The 19,920-nt window shown below is 43.6% G+C and overlaps 1 protein-coding gene across 2 annotated transcripts in view; it reads right to left on the bottom strand.

The window, feature by feature from the left end:
• Window positions 1-19,920, bottom strand: part of arb2a (ARB2 cotranscriptional regulator A) — a 156,054-nt gene that overhangs the window by 40,995 nt on the left and 95,139 nt on the right. For both annotated transcript variants that reach the window (XM_034091155.1, XM_034091156.2), the window contains exons 9-10: window positions 11,500-11,616; window positions 4,747-4,831 (exon numbers count right to left, since the gene is read on the bottom strand). In XM_034091155.1, the coding sequence (XP_033947046.1) occupies window positions 4,747-4,831; window positions 11,500-11,616 (202 nt within the window). The remainder of the gene's footprint in view (window positions 1-4,746; window positions 4,832-11,499; window positions 11,617-19,920) is intronic.

Raw genomic sequence — 19,920 nt, 5'->3', positions numbered from 1 at the left:
AAAGAAAAGTTCATGTTGTTGCCTCATGTAGATATACTTCATTCTATATGTGTTGTCCCTCCTGTTATAAAAACACATCTTACACATCAGCGCTTTTACTAACTTCTGACAGATGTCAAGAGTTCTTGGTGTCAGCATTTTCCACATCATTACGACATGGTGTGTCAGAAGTGTGACCCAGACAATAGCCGGTCTCAATCCAGGTCAGAGGTTAGAGTCCGGTGCACCAGAGTTTTCTTGTCTACTTCCTGCAACACTACCGCAAAGTGTGCCGTTCAGGCTAAGAAAACACTCAAACACATTTGTGAAAACACAAACACATACACATTTTCATGTGATCTTCCATCAAGGCAGCGGACTTCCACCCAACCAAGCTGAAAAAACAGTGGTTAGAGGGGGAGAGGTTAATTTGACTGGGCCTAAGTTTCCTCTTCAAGCGTTATGTCACACAAACATTAATCAGTCAGTGTGTTCACGTGTGTGTGTGTGCGTGTGTGTGTGTGTGTGTGTGTGTGTGTGTGTGTGTGTGTGTGTGTGTGTGTGTGTGTGTGTGTGTGTGTGTGTGTGTGTGTGTGTGTGTGTGTGCGTGTAGTGAAGAGGTACAGACACTATAATGTGTGTCACGGTCATCGGTGTGTGGAACAGGGAGGTGAGGGTTACAGGCGAGTCGAACCAACAGCAGGACAGAGCACATTCATAGTAAAAGCAGGACAATCTGTGTGTGTGTGTGTGTGTGTGTGTGTGTGTGTGTGTGTGTGTGTGTGTGTGTGTGTGTGTGTGTGTGTGTGTGTGTGTGTGTTAGGTAGCAGCTTTTGTTCTCAGGCATTCTTTTGTGTCTCTGTGATATCTTGACACATTAATAACTCTGAGCCTCAAAAGTACGAGCCTTAGGTAAAGAAGAAAGGCAGAGTAACCTCGCATGTCATTGCACCGGAATTCTTTCTCATTGCTTTAACACTATTGCATCACTTCTCTAGTCCACTCCCTGCTATCTTCATTCAAGAAACGAAAATCAAGAAATCCTTTCAACAAAATCCTCACTTTTAACTATGGAAAACCGAGTAGAAAAACAAAGAAAGCTGGGCACATAAAACATGACATTCAGTAGCATATTTATGTTCTGAAGGAAAATGAAAGTGAGTGTCTTTCTGCAGGCCATTAGGGTTCATTACAGCCTTGTGTTGGGATGCTTGTAAGAGAGCAAGGTTGGTAATTAAAGTACAGGTAAGACATTAACTTACTTTTGTTAGCCATTAATCAGTGTTTACCTTCAGAGAGCTCTCCCTTTGTAATTAATAATCAGCTTGGACAATGAGTAATCACCCAAGAGGAAGTTGTGTGTACAAATGTGCGTGCTTATGTGTGTGAGTGTGTTATTAGCAAGGGGGTTGTCCCGCCGTTGAAGCATCTTTACTGATCAAACAACCCATCATCCATCTCACCATGAAAAAGTCAATAAACTAAGCAACAAAACAGAGGAGCCCTGACTGTAAGACTGGGGGTTTTCCTGTGTTTCCATCCATCTTGTTCTTGTCACCCTGTTCTCTCCCATCTTACGTGTATCCTTCTCTTGGCATCTAAATGGCTGTGTAGGTTTTGGAACGATTACATCTCTGGAAAGCCTCAGCAACGCCACTTAACCAGCACCCCACAACCTGGACTTATTTGTCTGTCTTTGTAGTAACTTCTCCACACCGCCACAAACACACATGCACATAGAAAAGGAGCTTTTCCGGGAGGAGATTGGTTCCACTTTATCTGCATATTTACCCTGTGCTCGGCGTGCTCCTAACTGATAACATTCTGCTCGTGTGCCAGGCCACTGCCAAACACCAGAGCAATGACCTTCTTAGAGGAACACATTTATTTTGCTTTGGGGGAAAAGAATAGAGTGAAAAGAAGAAAGATTAAGACATGAACAAAAACTAAAAGGGAGGGAAGCTAGCCAGTCAAATGCGAAGGGAATGGATCCAGATTTAAAACAGGAAATGGAAACTAAAGTGGACACCCCTGCTATGCGTTATTCTGCATCCCTCGCTGGGTCCTCCCAGCACAGTCAGACTGCCATTTCGGTATACCAATGTTGCACAGATGATTAGAAATAGCAGACTAGCTCTTCATCCACTTTTCTCTTCCTACTTCTGCCAAGAGCCTACCAGCATGGAAAACACAATCATTATTATCAACCCTGATACACACAGGGAGGCAGAACGCAAGAAGTGAAGGGAACAGGGAAATGTATAGAGGCACAAGAGTAAGGAAAGAGAGAAGAACAGACACAGGACAGATGAAGAGCAACGGCAAGACTTGTCCTTCAACCCGTTCTCCCATCATGCTGCCTGACTAGTCCCAGTGTCCATGTTTAAGCACACATCCAATACTCTTTTAGCATTAAGATATCTTGCTGTGTATGTGTGTGTCTGATCACATGCCATTCTCCACAGCATCCGAGTCGCCCCAGGCCTGGCTCAGTCTGGCTCCACACAAGAGCGGTGGTTCACACTGTGATGTGTGTGTCTGCATATGTGCATGCGTGTGTGTGTGCATGACAAGAAGAATTCACTGGTTTGTTGTGTGTGGCAAAGACATTTTATGGTAAACTCTGATTACCCCTACCTACACAGTCACACAGAGTCACACACACATTCTAACCGCAGCAACCCAGACAACAGCAGTCAATGTGCAGAGAGGTGACTGTTGGGAGCTGTGTGTGAGTTGATTGAAGTATTGGGCCACGATGCCCTGACAGCCTTCCCTCAACCTTCTCTCAACCTCGTCACCTCTGTGGCTCTGCTGTGACTCTCCCCACAATGGCTGCTGCCTGCAAACCTGCCAGGCTGCCAAGGACACAAAGGCGACAGAGACAACCTTTGACATCCGAAGCTGCCACCAAAAGACCAGAGACAAGCGGAGTTGGCAGCTCTGTTAACAGGCCAGAGACCCAGATCTATTCAGCTTGGTTAAAGTAGCCAAAGTCAATAGAGCACAAGTCAATAGTGCACACATACAGATGGACGTTGTGTCAAAGAGGTCTTTGATAGAACAATGTCAGACACACCACAGTTACATATATCAGTTTCAAAAAAGTAAACCGCGGTATCTCGGCTCAAAGGTTGCTGTCTTTGACCGACAGCAGTCCTGAGAATTGATGTGACACATCCATATAAAAAACTGACATTTCAACATGAAATACAGTATGGGTTTTGTATTAAAGACGAGATGACATTTCAAGAAGCTGATTCACTAGTAGATGTTAAGGCCAGCCACCCACACATTTCCATGTGGAACATGGTGTTTTAGTGGGCCAGATGAGATAGCAGTGTTGGAGATGTATTCACTACCATGTGGAGCATGTGTAAGATGACCTATACATTCACCATGGTGGCACAGAGGGACTTTGAAGAAAATGAAATCACCAAGCGGGACTGCCAAGGTGATGAAGAAAATGTGAGATGAGACAAGGAGGCAAGGGGTATTTTGTATAGGTGTACACGTGTATTAATCAATACATTCACAAAAAAAAGTAAAAACAGGTAGCCTATATATTATTTCTGTTATGACTCTTTTTGTGTCTATGTCATTTGTCTATGTGTGTGTGTGTGCCCGTGCGCAGGGGCGTCGCCAGGGATTTTGTGCCCCATGAAAAGATATCAAATTGGTTACTTAAACATTTTTTTCTTAATGTTCAAAAATAGTTTGGGCCCCTGTCAGTCACGGGCCCTTAGAATCGTCCTAACTTTTCACCCCCTTACGGCGCCCCTGCCCGTGCATATGTGTGTCACTCTTAAAACAACACTGCAATCATCATCTCCTATCAACGGTCATGTGGAGGATTACAGCTTTCATCCCTAATCCTACATTAAGGACACATTCTCATGGTGGCTGTGACATCATCAAGGCCAGTCCACCACAGAGAGGGCACAGACAGGAAGCCAAACACCACAGGAATGGATTAATGAATATAAGAGACAGAATAAATAATGAAAAAGAAGACAAAAATAGAAACGATAATAATAAATACGGCACATTTCTGTACCGTGTCCGGGACCAGCCTCTGTTTCCGCCCACTATTTGTATTTTTCAAGATAATCTGCCAATGCTTCGGTTTCTCTGACAAGATCCTTTTCAATCAGCGCCTTCAAACTACCCAACACCAAAGCTCATGTGCGCAGATGCACACAAACCGAATGCTGTCAACATACACATCACAGTGCAAGGACTTCATTCTTTAATCTGCACATGATAATGTGGCATTGCTATAAACTTGCTGTAAAATAATGTTTACCTTCACTGCCCAAAGTTGGTATAATGTATCCATTTTACTCTAAGCTTGGACCAGGAATATAGGAATTATAGAGATCAATACCATTTTAAGGGTATATTTAAGGGAATTGTCGTAATGATTTATAAACATCATATACATTTAAATTGATAAAAACATATTCTCAGTATCCACAACTACAGCTACTAATGTTATTACTCACAATGAAACACTGATTACATGTTTTAATGTTTGACTAGAATAAACACATGGCTTAGCTAACATTGACATAGCGCCTTTTGACTGCATGTGAAGCTTTGTTACATTTTAACAATTAGTGTTCTGTCTAACTGTCTTGATTCATTTATTGGGTTTTGATAATGAAAGTGATCTAGATAATGCTGTATGTAGATATTTAGTAATTATGTTATTACTTTTGTAGTTTATATATTTTGTTTTGTTTATACTGAGTTTTTTTTGTATACCTGCAGAGACCCTGGGGCAGTCTCGCAGCATGGGATCCAGCAGGGTGTCCACAGGCTCTGGGCTCGATACCCAGTTGCAACAGTGCTGTAGGAAGAGGGCAAAAAGAAATGTGAGATTGACAAACTCTACATGTGGAGAGTTATAAAAAACAACAAGTGACAACCAGCTTCCTCTGCTATTCCTCGTGCATCACAGAAAGACATATATGCCTAGAGATTCAAATATAATAATGAATGGGTTTGATGTAAAACATATATTTGATCTTGATGCTTCAAATGTATTTTTTTTTTTTTTTACTTTATGGAAATATAGTAAGTTTAATTGAAATTGAAAGCAATATTAAAAAGAAAAAAAACATTAATGAAGAAAGTGGGGTAATAGGGAGGTAAGGGAGACAAAGAAAAAAGGGTGGACAGGTGCAGAGGAAAAGTGGAGAGATGATAATCGCGAATGAGGTGTGTGCGAGTTGGGGGAGAGAAACAGAAAGAGAGACAGGAACAAGCAATTAAAAGCTCTGTGACATGTTGCTCAGACAGCTCGCTGTTTGTTTGCGGTGGAGAGCTGAGGCCTTCTTCCATGGTGCATCAGCGGGTGCCCTGGGGGAGGGTGTCTGCCCAGCTTGCTGACCCATAACCCCCTGCAAACACCCCTAGTCCTCTCAAACTCCCTGTGGTAGACAATCCTACTGTCAGAAAGAGGAGAAGACCTCTTTATCCAGTTTTCGCTGTCTTCATCTTCCTGTCTTTGTGCCACTCTCTTTTGGTCTTACTAGGTTTTTTGAAACACATACGCATTACATCTAATGTACAATTAATGAGATGCATCAATGCCACACTTCAAAACAACTCACTGTAACCATGCTTTGAGTTTTATTCTCAGGGTCGGCAGATGACAGAATATCAAAGTGTGTTTTCCCTGCTGACCGCGCAGTGTGGATTGGTATGCTGTGGCTTGTAAGGTTAGCACAGAAACAAGGGAAAAGGGAGACAGGGACAGAGGGAGGCTGAGAAGGAATGCTTGGAGAAGACGTTCCCAGATAAGATAAAAGTTCAATAGAAGAAAGAGAAAATGTAAAGAGATTAGAATGTGCAGCTGGCGTCCTTCTGAATCACTGCTTATCTGCCCTTGTTTACTTTCACCCTGGCCCCCTGACAGCCATTACAGTGTTGCACATGCTTGTGTGTGTGTGTGTGTGTGTGTGTGTGTGTGTGTGTGTGTGTGTGTGAGGGTCAGTGATTGAATTACGGGGGGTCTCCCACGAAGATGTGTAGCGTTGTGAACCTTTCAAACTCAAACACACACACACACAAGCACGCACACATGATTACGCATTTTTGCCCTCAACAACCCTGACTCCCAAGGTCCTTAAAAAGGGAGGGACAGGATAGAAAGAACTATGAAAAGTCTCCCAACTCAACTCCTCCAAAAAACACATTAACACACACACACGCAAAACATTCAGGGCCACATCACACTTCTTCTCAACTGTCATCCTTCAAGTTCACTCCTCCACACAAATGCCCACACATGCATTCAGAAACACAACCTCCTCCCAGATATGTTGATGTATTTCTTTGTAAATACCTAAAGGTACACGGGAACAATAAATATACGTGACACCTTATTGAGCTCATTTTGACTGTTGCTTTTTGTCTGCTTGCGGTTCTGTAACTGTCTACTTGACATGTACCATATTTTCTTTTGTGCCATGGTGATTTATTTACTTACAATGTTAGAAACTCATTTCGAGAGTTGATCATGATGAAACATCTGGCCCATATATAATCAAATACTTATCCAAAACAAACAAGTAAACTACATTCATTTGGGGAAAAAAGGTCTGTTATTAAAATAAAGTTTGACTTGTGAGATACATTCCTATCCAATCAAAATACAATTAAAATCAACTGAATCCGTCTACTTAATAGTAGACATATCCTTTTAGTCTTCCTTTATGTTTACTTTCTTCAACCCTATCGAAAAATGGCTAGTTATATAAGGGATACACTATAACATAAGTGCAGTTGAAGAAAGTTCGGCAGAGAGATGAAGGGAATGAAGGGGAGGAGGTGCGGGGGGTAGTATTGGGAGAAGATGACAAGTCATCTTGGTAAACAGAGGAATGTTGTGTATTTTTAGATCCTTTGCTTTGCCCTAGATGTGCTCACTCTGAGCCCGGGCTTGAGGGCAGAGCGGTGTAGAGCCGCACAGAAGCAGTGGGGCTCCTTGACTGCTACATCAAGTGTCTCATTGTATCTCCTTTAATTCATTCAGTCTGTCTGGAGGAAGATGTCAGCTGGGCTGTGGAGCAGTAGGCTAAAGGCGGCTGGAGAGAGAAGGAGGGGAGTCTTTCAAAGGGCCTTCCTCCCTCCCCCTTCACCTTCACCATTGCCACCAATGGAGGCAGGGAGGCCGGGGTTTGAATAGATTTGTCAAGGCAACAACACACATGTGCACGCAAACTCTTGCATACATGCGCACACACACACACAGAGCAGAGAGCCACAGTGCTGTGGGAGACCGCAGGCATAACAGCAGTCACATAAAGGCAAGGCCTGCTGGCTTGGATTAGAGAAGGCCAATGTGACAAAAGGATGGCACATCGCATCGGTTGCCTCTGACGCAGAGCATCATCACTTCAAGCAGCTCGGTGGCGATCAATGGCGCCATTGAACCAAAGACAGACAGAGAAACACACATGTAAACAGATTTGACTATCCCCCCATCTCTGCTGCGCTTTGCGTGTAAGTCTGTGTGTGTTTAGGGAATTGTGCTGGATATGCAAACATACATGTACCCCTGTGAATCATTTTAAGTCAAATTGTTGCAAAGTTCAGTTTATTTCACCTAAATTATCCAGGAACAAAGTACTAAAAGGTTTTTTTAAAGTGGTCAGTAAGAAGCGAAGGCTAAGTGCTAAAACTAACCATCAACCTAAAAGTCTGCTCTGAGGGTGGTAATGACAAGCAGGTGTCAGATGTACCCCTCTACAAATGAGAGATGCTGGTTAGCCTTCTTTGTTATGTGTGTTTATGGGCAGGCGTAGGTGTGTATGAGTGTGTCTGTGAGTGTGTGAGAGATCCACTACCTGCCGTCTTCTGCAAGTCAGAGTGGAAGACACACACACACACACACACACACACACACACACACACACACACACACACACACACACACACACACACACACACACACACACACACACACACACACACACACACACACACACACACACACACACACACACACACACACACACACACACACACACACACACACACACACACACACACACACACACACACACACACACACACACACACACACACACAGTAATGGACACAAAACACTGCACTTAGCTGAAGGCAGGGTGATCTAATGGAGCCTTCACAAGGACCAAATAGGTGTCTCATAGGTGTCCATATCCACTACACGTGTACGAGTCCCAGGAATACACACACACAGCCTTTAAAGAGAGATGTGTACTCCCAACCTTTCATAAACTCCATTATATCAGATACCAGGAACTCAGGTTGGCCATTTTTCATAAACAGGCCATTATTATCACTATGTAAAAAGGGGATATACATTTTTTTTTTAAGGAGGGATGTGAAATGTTCCAAACATTTACAAATGTATCTTGTTGATATGTGTATGGAAACTGTTCAATATATCTGAATGCAAATCAAAAAAATGGGTTGTGTGCATATTTGCAATTGTCTACAAGTGGCTCCATTTAATGGTTAAACCATATGTCCATATTCTTTCTGAAAGCACAAAAAACTGAGTCCCAAGATAACAAAAATATTTGCCAAAGTGTACAAAAGTCTTCTAAACCATAACACACATGACAGCCTGCAACCTAACTTCTCAGAAAGTAGTCCCGAGTATCAATTCTTGCTCACTCTCTCTCTGTGTCTGCCTCTCTCCCACCTCCAGTTGCTGTATAATCTCTATGGATTAGGATGGTTTATTCATGACCATAGTGTACTTTGTGTGTGTGTGTGTGTGTGTGTGTGTGTGTGTGTGTGTGTGTGTGTGTGTGTGTGTGTGTGTGTGTGTGTGTGTGTGTGTGTGTGTGTGTGCGTGCTCTGGGCAGGCCACTAGAGTGTGACAGCAGGCCAGCACAGTGACAGGAGACACCTTGGAGACTGTGACAGGCTGCCAGCTGTACACCATCATTCGCATTTCTCTCTCTCTCACTTACTTCTCCTCACTATGCTACTCATCTATCTCCACATACATCTCTTCATCTCTTTCCTCCATCTGTATTCACTCCATTCATATCCTACCTGTCTTTTTGTTTTTCTTTTCCATAGCTCTAACCTGTGGTTTCTCTGCGGCAGTCAACGGGAACTAAATAATTGAACGTTTCTCAGACTTTATTTCTTTCTGTCTCCCTCAATGGATGGAGTCTTTCTTCTTCTCCTTATATATCACTGCCTTATTTTCTTTCTCTCACCTTCACTCTGTGTTTTGTCTCCCGGCGGTGACGTCAGTTGCTCCTCGTCTGACCCATTTGGCCTACATCACCTGGCCCAGCAGGAGCGGATCTCCAAATCCCATCTCCTCTCTTTTACTTTCCTCTTCTCGATGCTCTATCCCACCATCCAGTGACCCCGTGAACCCCGGAGGGAGGGAATTATCTCTGTCCGAGAAGAACAGAGCAGTGCACTGCTGGGGTGCCCCGACCTCACATGCCCCCACTCGTACAGGCACCCACATGTATACACCACCCAGGGCATTATGCAGGGTTCACTGCTAGCTCCCCTCTGTGATGTGCACCACCTTCTGCCCTTCCTGTGTGTGCGGTGTATTCTTGTGCTCAAGTGAGCAATCCGAGTGTTGTTTACGCTCAAGATCCAGCTGTGTTTGGGTCATTGCTATAGATGTATATAAAGATGTAAAAAATGAGAATTATTAGGATTGTTCTGTGCACTAACAACTGCATGCACTTGTAGTAATTCCAAGCTAGACATCAGAAACACAGCCAATGATAGAAAGCCGGATTCCATTTGCATATTGGGTGGATCACAGAGGGACTATGACCTTTTGGTGGAACCACTGCACATACAAAGCATTGGTTTCTAATGTAAATGACGAGTGACACATTCATGGATTTAACTCAATCCTAATGCTGGCCCGGAGCATGTTCCATGCCCAAAAGCCAGGGACTCGATGACATTTAATTGACTGCCTTATTTTTGTTATTTTCCCCTTTCCCCTTTTATTTTACCATTGATAGTTGTCTCAGTGTTGTTTCATAATGAGCATGATTAGACTATAATTTGACTATATTTGACTGAAAATGTTATTCAGTAGTATCTTCTTTTACTATCTATCTTTCTAGATCGAAAGAGGAACATGAATCACACTGTTGTCTTTTTGATAATTAAGTTAAAGTTAGAAGTTCATAAGATAAAACACACTTTTGTGTTGTTGTTAAATACAATGTATGTAATGATTTACATAATGATTTTAATGGTCCCTAAGAGAAATACATAGAGTATGAACATTGTTTTGGAATTAGCAAACAGTAATGAGTGCACTTTTAGAAAAGTGAGCCTTAAAACCTTTGTTTAGGCTCATAATTAAGAATTTAGGGAAAAGAGGACAAACCAAACCAAGGCTGAAAGCAGAGGAAATCTATCGAATGTAGTATACAAGTAGTTGTGGTATCAAAATTCCCTTTAATTAGGTGAGCTCCTCTAAGTCAGCCAACACTTGCTGTGGGTTAATGAATACAAGAGAGAGTGAATCATTTCCTGTCTCCTAACTCCGACTGGACAAAGAAGGTTATTGCAGATGTATTGTTCTGGGTAATCATCACAAATAGAAAATCACTTAACGTTCCAATTATGCAGTGTCCCGAACATCCCTTAGATGAATCAAAAATAGGAAATGCCAGACAAGGAGAAGGGGGCCAGTGCAACCTTGAATCTCCAACTATCATACAGTACATACACATTCACCAACAAGTCACACACAGACAACGCACACACCACACAGTCCTTCGAAATGGGAGATGACAGGAATAGCAAAAACAAAAGGCAAGGGATATAAAAGAGGATGTTATACAAATAAAGTGTGTGTGTGTGTGTGTGTGTGTGTGTGTGTGTGTGTGTGTGTGTGTGTGTGTGTGTGTGTGTGTGTGTGTGTGTGTGTGTGTGTGTGTGTGTGTGTGTGACATTTGCATCTCTGGCTCTCGAGCAGCTCTGGTCTTGGATGGTCCTCATCTGTATGTGCATACTGAGTGAGCCCAGGTGCTGCATATGGCGCAGAGGTCACACCAGAAAGGGCAAGTGCTAAAATGAAGCTAACACAAATGCACATGTGCACGTGCATTCTATCTCACACGCTTACCCACACATAGCACATATAAACACATGCATGCATGCACATATGCATGCCCGGCCGCATACACACGCACCAGCGAGAGATGACCGTCTTAGTTATTCATTGACATGCACCCAGGGAGAAAAAGTGGGGTCTTGCTTTAAAAAATAAATATATAGCCAGCGAGGGAAAACATGCAAACAATGGGTCTCTATGACTTCTAAAGCTAGCTGTTGGTCAGGGGTACTTGTGAAGGTCAGTGGGTTGGTGCAGGGAGAAATCAGAGAGGAGCAATATCCAAGAGACCGTTGGGTGAATTTACATGATGAGATGGGAGCTCAGGAACAGATCCCTATACAGTGTGCAGTGTCTTTGTTTGCCTTCAGTCTGTGTATTTGCACGTGTGGTCATCTCACCTGCTGCATCCAGTCCTGCGTGCCTTTGCTGGTCTCCTGCAGCCAGATATTGTGAGCCGAGTCAGTCAGAGCCACAGCACACACCTTTTCCTTCACCTCGGTTTCCCTCTGATTCATCTGCCACCACAAAAAGCACATTCAAAATGTGTTAGTCATCTTTGCAGAATGTTTATGACAGTCACTGTTCAGGAGGACATGTTTTGTTTCAGACAACATTTGAACAACAAAGAAACTGTATACAGTAAGAGGTATGATAACCTCTATAATAGTAATATGACGCACCTATTGTGTCAGTAGATACTCACCTAATAACATTCCCTGTCGAACATACACTGTCAGCCAACTCCCTGGACTAAGATAGCACTGGCCCAGTGGGCAGGGAGTACAGATACAACCTGGTGTATAGCATAATGTTATGAAGTGAAATATGAAAGAGCTGCTCCGCCATAGCGTGTCCTTGTCACGTTCTGTGCAAATGTCTTTCCCCGTGCACGTTCAGATACCTCTGTCCCCATTCTTAATACCCTTTCCCTTCACATGTCACAGAGAATGTGGCTTCTGCAGGCCCGTCTTCCTATTCCCCTCTGAATGTCAACGCCAAGGAAAATGTCACGCAAAGGACTTGTTACCGCACTACAATAGACTTCCCCCACCGCTGGTCTCACCCCAAGGAGCACTGTACGCATGCCTTGGGAACGAGCAGTTTCACTCGGCTTTGCTTTAAGATAAAACAGGTAGAAAAGAGGACAGGACTTGCAACAATAGGTTAACAATCGTTTACATTTATTGCAGCCGGGAAATATACTAATGGACTGGGTTTGATGATTCCCTGGTCATCTACACATGGCACAAAAGCCATACATATCACTTTCAATGCCATTCAAAGGAAGCACAAATGTGTGTTTGTTCTGGACGACTGGACTGCTGTTGGGCTTAACATTGTGCTTATGGTTCAGCGCCTGAAAATAAAACAAGCAAGTCAGTGGGAGATAAATATAATGTTAAAGCTAAGAAAATGATAGGAATACAGGGCTAAATGGGTGCCTTCATGTAAGAATAGGATACATACTGTATTGGCCTCAAAGCCCAAGTGTAATAAAACAAAATAGGGTTGTGGCTAGTGTACAAAGCTAAGGTTTTTGGAAGGCATAGAGGGTTTAAGCTGTTGCTATTATGAATCGAAGTTTGATACTCACAATGGGCCATGGCTGGAGACATTACCAGTCAAACACACATTCACAGACAATGGCCATCTACAGCCAGCTAGATTGGATGTACGTTGGCTGTACATCACAATGACGGTGGGCATTTGAATATATCCTCCCTTGCACAGACAAATTAAAGTGGGAGTGTATAGAGATAAATTGAATCTATTAGGGTACTAAGGACTCATACATCATACAGCTGATAAGGCTTCCACGAGACTGCTTTACTGGGCTGGAGGATAGAGCAGACAGAGACAAGCATAAAAAAGTGGAAAACTGTAGAGATAGACAACAAAAGAAGACAGATGCCGCACATGTATTCACAGACACATGTGCTTGCTCACACAAAATCGTACACGCACACACACACACACACACACACACACACACACACACACACACACACACACACACACACACACACACACACACACACACACACACACACACACACACACACACACACACACACACACACACACACACACACACACACACACACACACACACACACACACACACACACACACACACACACACACACACACACACACACACACACACACACACACACACACACACACACACACACACACACACACACACTCTGTACTCACTCCTCATCCACGCTTGGTTGAAAAGCTTTCCTCTGGCAGAACTGGGCCCGTGGGGCTAGCAAAGTCAACCTTTTAAAACTGGAGGTGTCAGTCAAGGTCCTGTTTTCTGGCGCTAGCCAAACGAGCTAGTCCCTGAGTATAGGCAGGGGCTACTTGCAGAGGCCAGGAAACAGGAGACAGTGGACTGACTGCCCATGGAAAAAGCTAAGCACATGAATTCAAACCAGTCAAAAACATTGCCAAAGTCTCAGCAGAAAAACTGAACATTTCAACTTTCCAAGAGGATAAATAGGTCTCCACTTGCTACTATCGTATGCCCTTTAAAACATCTGAGTCTGATTTATTTTTACTTTTGAAGGAAAATCAACTTTTTATGTGTACGGTTCACTGAATATCTCTGGGATATTAAGAGTCTAACTGAGCGATAATACATCTGTTCACTTATGCCAAGGAGAACTGTGTGTGTGTATAAGAGTGTGTTCACAGTGGGTGACTTTTTGCTCACCACTAGCATCTTGTAGAATGTAATACCTCCTAGGAAGTCTAAGCATTTAAACCTCTGCAAACCTGTAAAACATATAAAGTGTCTAAAGAATGTAGGAGCCTTTGTTTGCGTGCGTGTGTGTTCATGAATGTATCTGGTTGCACAAAATAGTAAGAATGGATGTAAGCAGATATGAGAGCAATGCTCACCAGAGGCGGAAGTTGGTGAATGAGGACAGACATTAAAGTGTGTACAAAGAAAGACGCACAGCTAGTAAGACCGGAGAGAAGCTGGGTTGTATGGAGTTGGATATGTCTGGACAGTGCAATCATATTATCTTAATTTAACATCAAGCATACACGTGACTGGAGAAATGGTGGATTTTTTTCAAAATGGGATAACAAGACCTTTAAAAACCCTAAAACTGCTGCACTCAAATTGATTGGATCCAGCATTTGTGGATGTATTTTAAAGCTAAAACTAGTTTTTCTTTGCACTTCTAAACCACCTTTATCTTTGATTTTCCATTTAAAGATACTCTCACAGTGTTGTATATTTGCTGAAATGAGGGGGGAATATAAATCAGCAACTCTCACCAAACAGAGTGTGTTTTCATGATGATGCCTCCAACTGAAGATTAAAGACCAAAGAACTCCTCCTCCCCGCACCGGCAATATCAATCACTTGTTCTGACAGCTCTTGTTGCCGCAATGCTTACACACATATGTTAGCCTATGGTAACAGTCGGGGTAATAAGGTTGACAAATAATGACTTTAGGAGAGAGTGCTCTATGCAGTGTGGCCTAAGACCACAATGATTTTGACACCACTGGTTCCCATGTTTTACAAGCCACAATGACAACTGTGGTAAGCTGCATGTTGAAAGCAAAATCTAAGCATGACTGTGTCCTCTGCAGGGTGGGTGATTCTCATGGCTGACTAACAAACCAGTTGGCCCTATGCTCCCAAGTGGTCAGCAATGTAAAGGAGTCTCATCATATGACTCATCCTGTTATTATTTGTACACCATGTTATCCTGTGAATTAGTGTTAGCTATCTTTATCTAAAATGTTAATGTGCTAATCCACTATGTAACCGCATACCGTAGCTTTAACAAGGAAACAGGCCAGCTGTTGTGATCAGTCTTGTATTGGACAGGGAGATGTGAAGAGAAACATGTGGACATACTTGTTGAGCTAAAACCAGCACACAGATGTTGAGACATTTGCCGCCTCTCCGCTGGCCTTCCCTTTAACGCTAAAGCAGCTGGATGAGCAGAGTAAAGTTCAGGTGGGGGTTGGACAAGGGAAGCTTGCGTATAGAACATTTCAAGAAAAAGATTTGTAAGAATGCAGAAGGTGAGAAGGGACATTTGAATGGATTTGAACACTATTGTACAATGAAGGGAGAATAGAGAAAAGCAGGTGAGCGATAGACAGGCAAGATGAGCACAACAAAGGATATTTATGAATGCTCCCCAAGAGGAAAATACTCTTTTCCCTTGACCCTCTTCAAGGGGAGATCAGACAACAGGGTCGGCTACACAACAGCATAACTGACACGAGTGGGCTTTCACTGTACTTAAGACATAAGCAGAAGCTTAAGTGGAAACGATGCGTCCCATCAGGGTCCAAAGGTAGAAGATAGGTTTCCTTACTTAATAGAGCACCTTGATGAAATGTTGAATCACTTGTCTGATGTACTTCATTATGTTTTGCATCATTGCTGACTCATTCTGATTCAGTGAAACTATCAATGCCTTTTTCGCTTCATGATTTAGTGTGCTACAAAAGGTCTAAAATACATTTCTCCTCCTATTTTTGACACGCTTTTTCAAAACACTATCTCAAACTGTGATTTAAAGGTAGTTTGATCGCAATACACATGACGTTCACATTCCTCTGAACCACGATAACAAAGCTGAGTTACAACTGATGACGCAGCCTTGAGTTCACCCCCACCCAATTGACATTCAAACTCTGGATGAACTATGAAATCCCTCTCACTTTCCCCCCCCGCCCTCATCTCTGATTCTTCCTCATACACTATTTTCTCTTCTGACTTCTCTGCATAGGGTCTGGTTGCTATAGAGACCTTCAAACATCACAGCTTTCTGACCCCTTCGTTGGCACATTTCTACTTAATCCAGCTTTTCACAGGCTCTATGGCATAGTCATCCCCCACGCATTTGGACCCACTCAAACACATGCAGAGACTTTTCTCTAACCCCTGACCTCTCACATGGCCCTCAGCAAAGTACAGTGTTTAGCGCTTTAAGCTGATTCCGGCCACAAAGCCAGCTAATTGCTAGACTTTTTGTTGTGTATAATCGTATTTATCATTTATGTGATATGTGATTGGTGTGTGTCTGTGTACGTAAGTGTGGGGTGTGCGCATGAAGGAGGGAAGGGGGACATATTAATCATGTTTATTTATCTGGACGAGGAGTTGGAGCTCCCTTGGTTGCGACTGCTCCGCTGATGCTACATCTAAACACCGGCAATAATAAAAACAATTATTTAGGCCTTTGATAATTATGTGTCAACGGCAGTGAAAGCCACTAGATAATTGGGAGAAAACTGAATGGTAATCCACAATGGAGATCCCCGTGGGGAGAGAGGCAGACTTATCCCTAGAAAGAATACAGAGCGAGAGAAACAGACATAAAAGATGAGAGCTCTTTAAGGGGCCTTGCTTACAGTCAGATAGTCAATGTGAAAAGCCACAATTATACCAAGAGAGAAAGTGCAAATAGAGCACAGCAAACAAGAAAAGGAAAAACAAGGGCTAGAGAGAGAATGACAAAAAATGAGTGAGATTGAAACAGAGGAAAACATTTCCAGCGTTACTGGGAGTGAGCGAAGACTGAGCAGAGGCCAAGGGGAAGGAGGAGACGGAGAGCGAGAAGCGCCCCGCGACGATGCCAGTCAGAGACGAGGCTTATAATGTGGCTGCGCCATGCACTGCCAACGGCCACAGATAATCTAGGACTACCCACTGAGCACTGAAGCACTGCTTAAATATTTGATTGATTAACTGTCCTGTAGCTGCCAGAGAGTAAGAGGACAGCATCGTAGAAGCCAGGGCGAACACACAAAAAACAAACAAACATGTATGCGGGTGCACACCGGAAGGTTGGAGAACACATGGCGCGGACACACTAACACATACACCCCCATAAATCCCTACACGCCAACATTGGAACAGGAGCACACACACACACACACACACACACACACACACACACACACACACACACACACACGCACACACACAGACATGTACACATTGGGAGCATGTGTAGAGTCAGCAGTGGCAAGGGTTGGAAAAAACAAACATGGAGGCTGGCTGATGCTCTGGCAGTGATTTTCTTCCATCATAAATCAATGAGGACAATAGACTTATGGATAAACAGTGGTTGAGTTGATGATCCTAGTGTGCTGTCTCTCGGATTCTACATGGTCTGCGTATGGCTGTATGTTGCTGGCAATTGATCTCAGGTCAGAGAGGGGGGAAAGGAGTGGGAGTGCATCGTGTTCAGCCACTCTCCGACACTGCCTGTGACACACGGACACACACACAAAACACACTCATCCTTGTTCGTCCCTGGCTGTGAAAACACAGGCAGCTGCCCCCCCCACGCTCCGACACCCTCCACAGGAAGAGACAACACCAGCGCTTCCTGTGGCTTTGAAGCAGCGGTCCCAGGTCCCCTGTCGGTCCCCAGCTTCCTTTGTCTTAACCGCAGGAAGGAAGCCCTCTCTAGCACGAGGCCACAGGGCCTTAGGGAGCAAGAGGGAGTGTGTTTGTGTGTGTGCATCTATCAGTGTTGTGGGAGTGTAGCGAGGTTCTGCTCACTGAGGTCACATGCATTTACAGGGTTTTCCCCCCTCTGACTTTCCAGCTCATGAACTCTGGTCACGGTGAGGGTGTCGAGCGAGAGGGAAAGAGCAGGAGAAAACTGCAATAACTTCCTCCTCTCTTTCCTCTTTCCTGTCACGACTGTTTGCCACATGCACGATGGAGGGAAGATGAGACAGTGAGAAAGAAATGGAGGATGATGGGCGGAGAGACAGGGTGATATTTGAAAGGGTGAGGAGGGGGCATTGCCGAATTGTGTGAGTGACAGCACAGGACGCAGGCTTGTGGGAGGTGGTGTATGTCTCTGTACGTGTTGCAGAGAATTCTGTGTATATCCACACACGCGCACACATGCGCGCACACACACACACACACACACACACACACACACACACACACACACACACACACACACACACACACACACACACACACACACACACACACACACACACACACACACACACACACACACACACACACACACACACACACACACACACACACACACACACACACACACACACACACACACACACACACATATATATATATATATATATACAGCAGACAGATACAGACCAACAAGTGGGGGCGGTGAGGAAAAGGAAGGCCAATAAATATTTACTGACACAGCAGAAGTGGAGAATGGTTGTCCACTAGTGGAAACAAAAGGCAGAGGATGAGGAGCGGCGTGCCAGGAAACCTGCCGGCTGCGAGTGCTGCGCCCCGCTTGTGCCCGCATGGAAAACAAGAGGAAGACGGGAAGGGAGAATGGAAGAGAAAGAGAGGGCAGGGAGGGAGGGATGGAGGGACAAACAGGGTTGTGGGTAAGGGACTGCTCAAAAACAATACCTGCCTTGTGCAAAGCTACACAATGGATTTAGTTAACTCACGACAAAATTGAGTGAGTGTTTTTCTGAGAGAGGGTTTTGGTTTGGGCATGCGACAATGTGCAATCATGAATCAACATTTGTATTTACATTTTTTTTTTTTTTTATTCAAAGTTCTCTATGTAGCTAAACAAATCTTTCTCCACAAGTATACACAGGATCAGAACCCATCCATGTTTCCTTCCCGCTGGTGACGTATCATTATAAAATAGTAATAAAGTCCCTATTCCTATTGGTTTGCACATGACAGAACTCTGTCAAGACATTTCATTCAAATCCAAAGACCAAATAGTGAAAGCAGATGCTCATATGTAAAACAACATTTTATATTTTACAGTTATCACAACAGAATTCAATTAATTTCTAATTAGCATCTGCAGAATGTGTTAATGATATTAACTCCCAACAGTTTGATCAATTTACATTTCTGTTACACTGAAAAGACTGGTAGCTGTTTCTCAAGTTGCTCAAGCCGTATTAATACCCCTATAATGTTCACATTGAAATGATATTGACACAATTAAGAAAGTGGACACTGGAAGTTTTGTAACATTAGCAGTTAGGGATGTTAATCTAATGTTTGGCGATAGCAATTACAGAAATTCTCCAAATGTTAATTTCTAATTAGGCAGCATTCCTTAACGAAGTGAAATTACGGCATGGCGACTAATTAAAGTCTTGTGTTAATTAGAATATATCTTAGTTAAGAAAACCAGCACAAGGTACGCTGGGCAATGTCTTCATCATTCCCAAATCAACTGGCCATATTAACAGCTTTGGTCTACAGAGTGTAGAGAGAAAGTTACTTTTGCGCATTGGATACAGGCTAGGCCTCATCCTCTCCGTTTGCCTTTTCTCTCCCTCTCTCACTCTGAAAGTGCTCCTATCTTGTCTTTCTCCCTGTCTCCCAACCCTCCGGCAATGCTGTAAAATAGAAACCTAACCTCAATATTTTCCCTCACGGTGCTGGGACTTGCTGGCCCATTAAATTCCCCTTCCCATGTGTCAGCTTGCACATTTCCACCATGAAATGTTCGTATAATTAAACTTTCTTAATGATTTATAAGCTATAATAATAGCCGTAAGTATTTCAGAGCAGGTTAAAGGGACAGCCTTTAAGTGCACGCCGGGGGATGACCCTGTTTTAACATAGTTTCGGATGGGTGACTCTCGGCTGGAGACGAGGATGGATAGGGCAAGGGAGAACGGGACTGACGGAGGGAGGGAGTGAGCGAGTGGGCCTAACTAGGGTGGGTGGAGGAGGAGGCTGAGACCTTTGTGTCGTAACTCAGGGTGATACTGACAGCGGGGAGAACCAAGTGGTTCCTGAACCCTAGCAGGGAGGAGACAGCTTACTCCTG

Source organism: Pseudochaenichthys georgianus, chromosome 9 (genome assembly GCF_902827115.2).
Source record: "Pseudochaenichthys georgianus chromosome 9, fPseGeo1.2, whole genome shotgun sequence".
Lineage (NCBI taxonomy): Eukaryota > Metazoa > Chordata > Actinopteri > Perciformes > Channichthyidae > Pseudochaenichthys > Pseudochaenichthys georgianus.
This window is presented reverse-complemented; position numbering and strand designations above follow the sequence as displayed.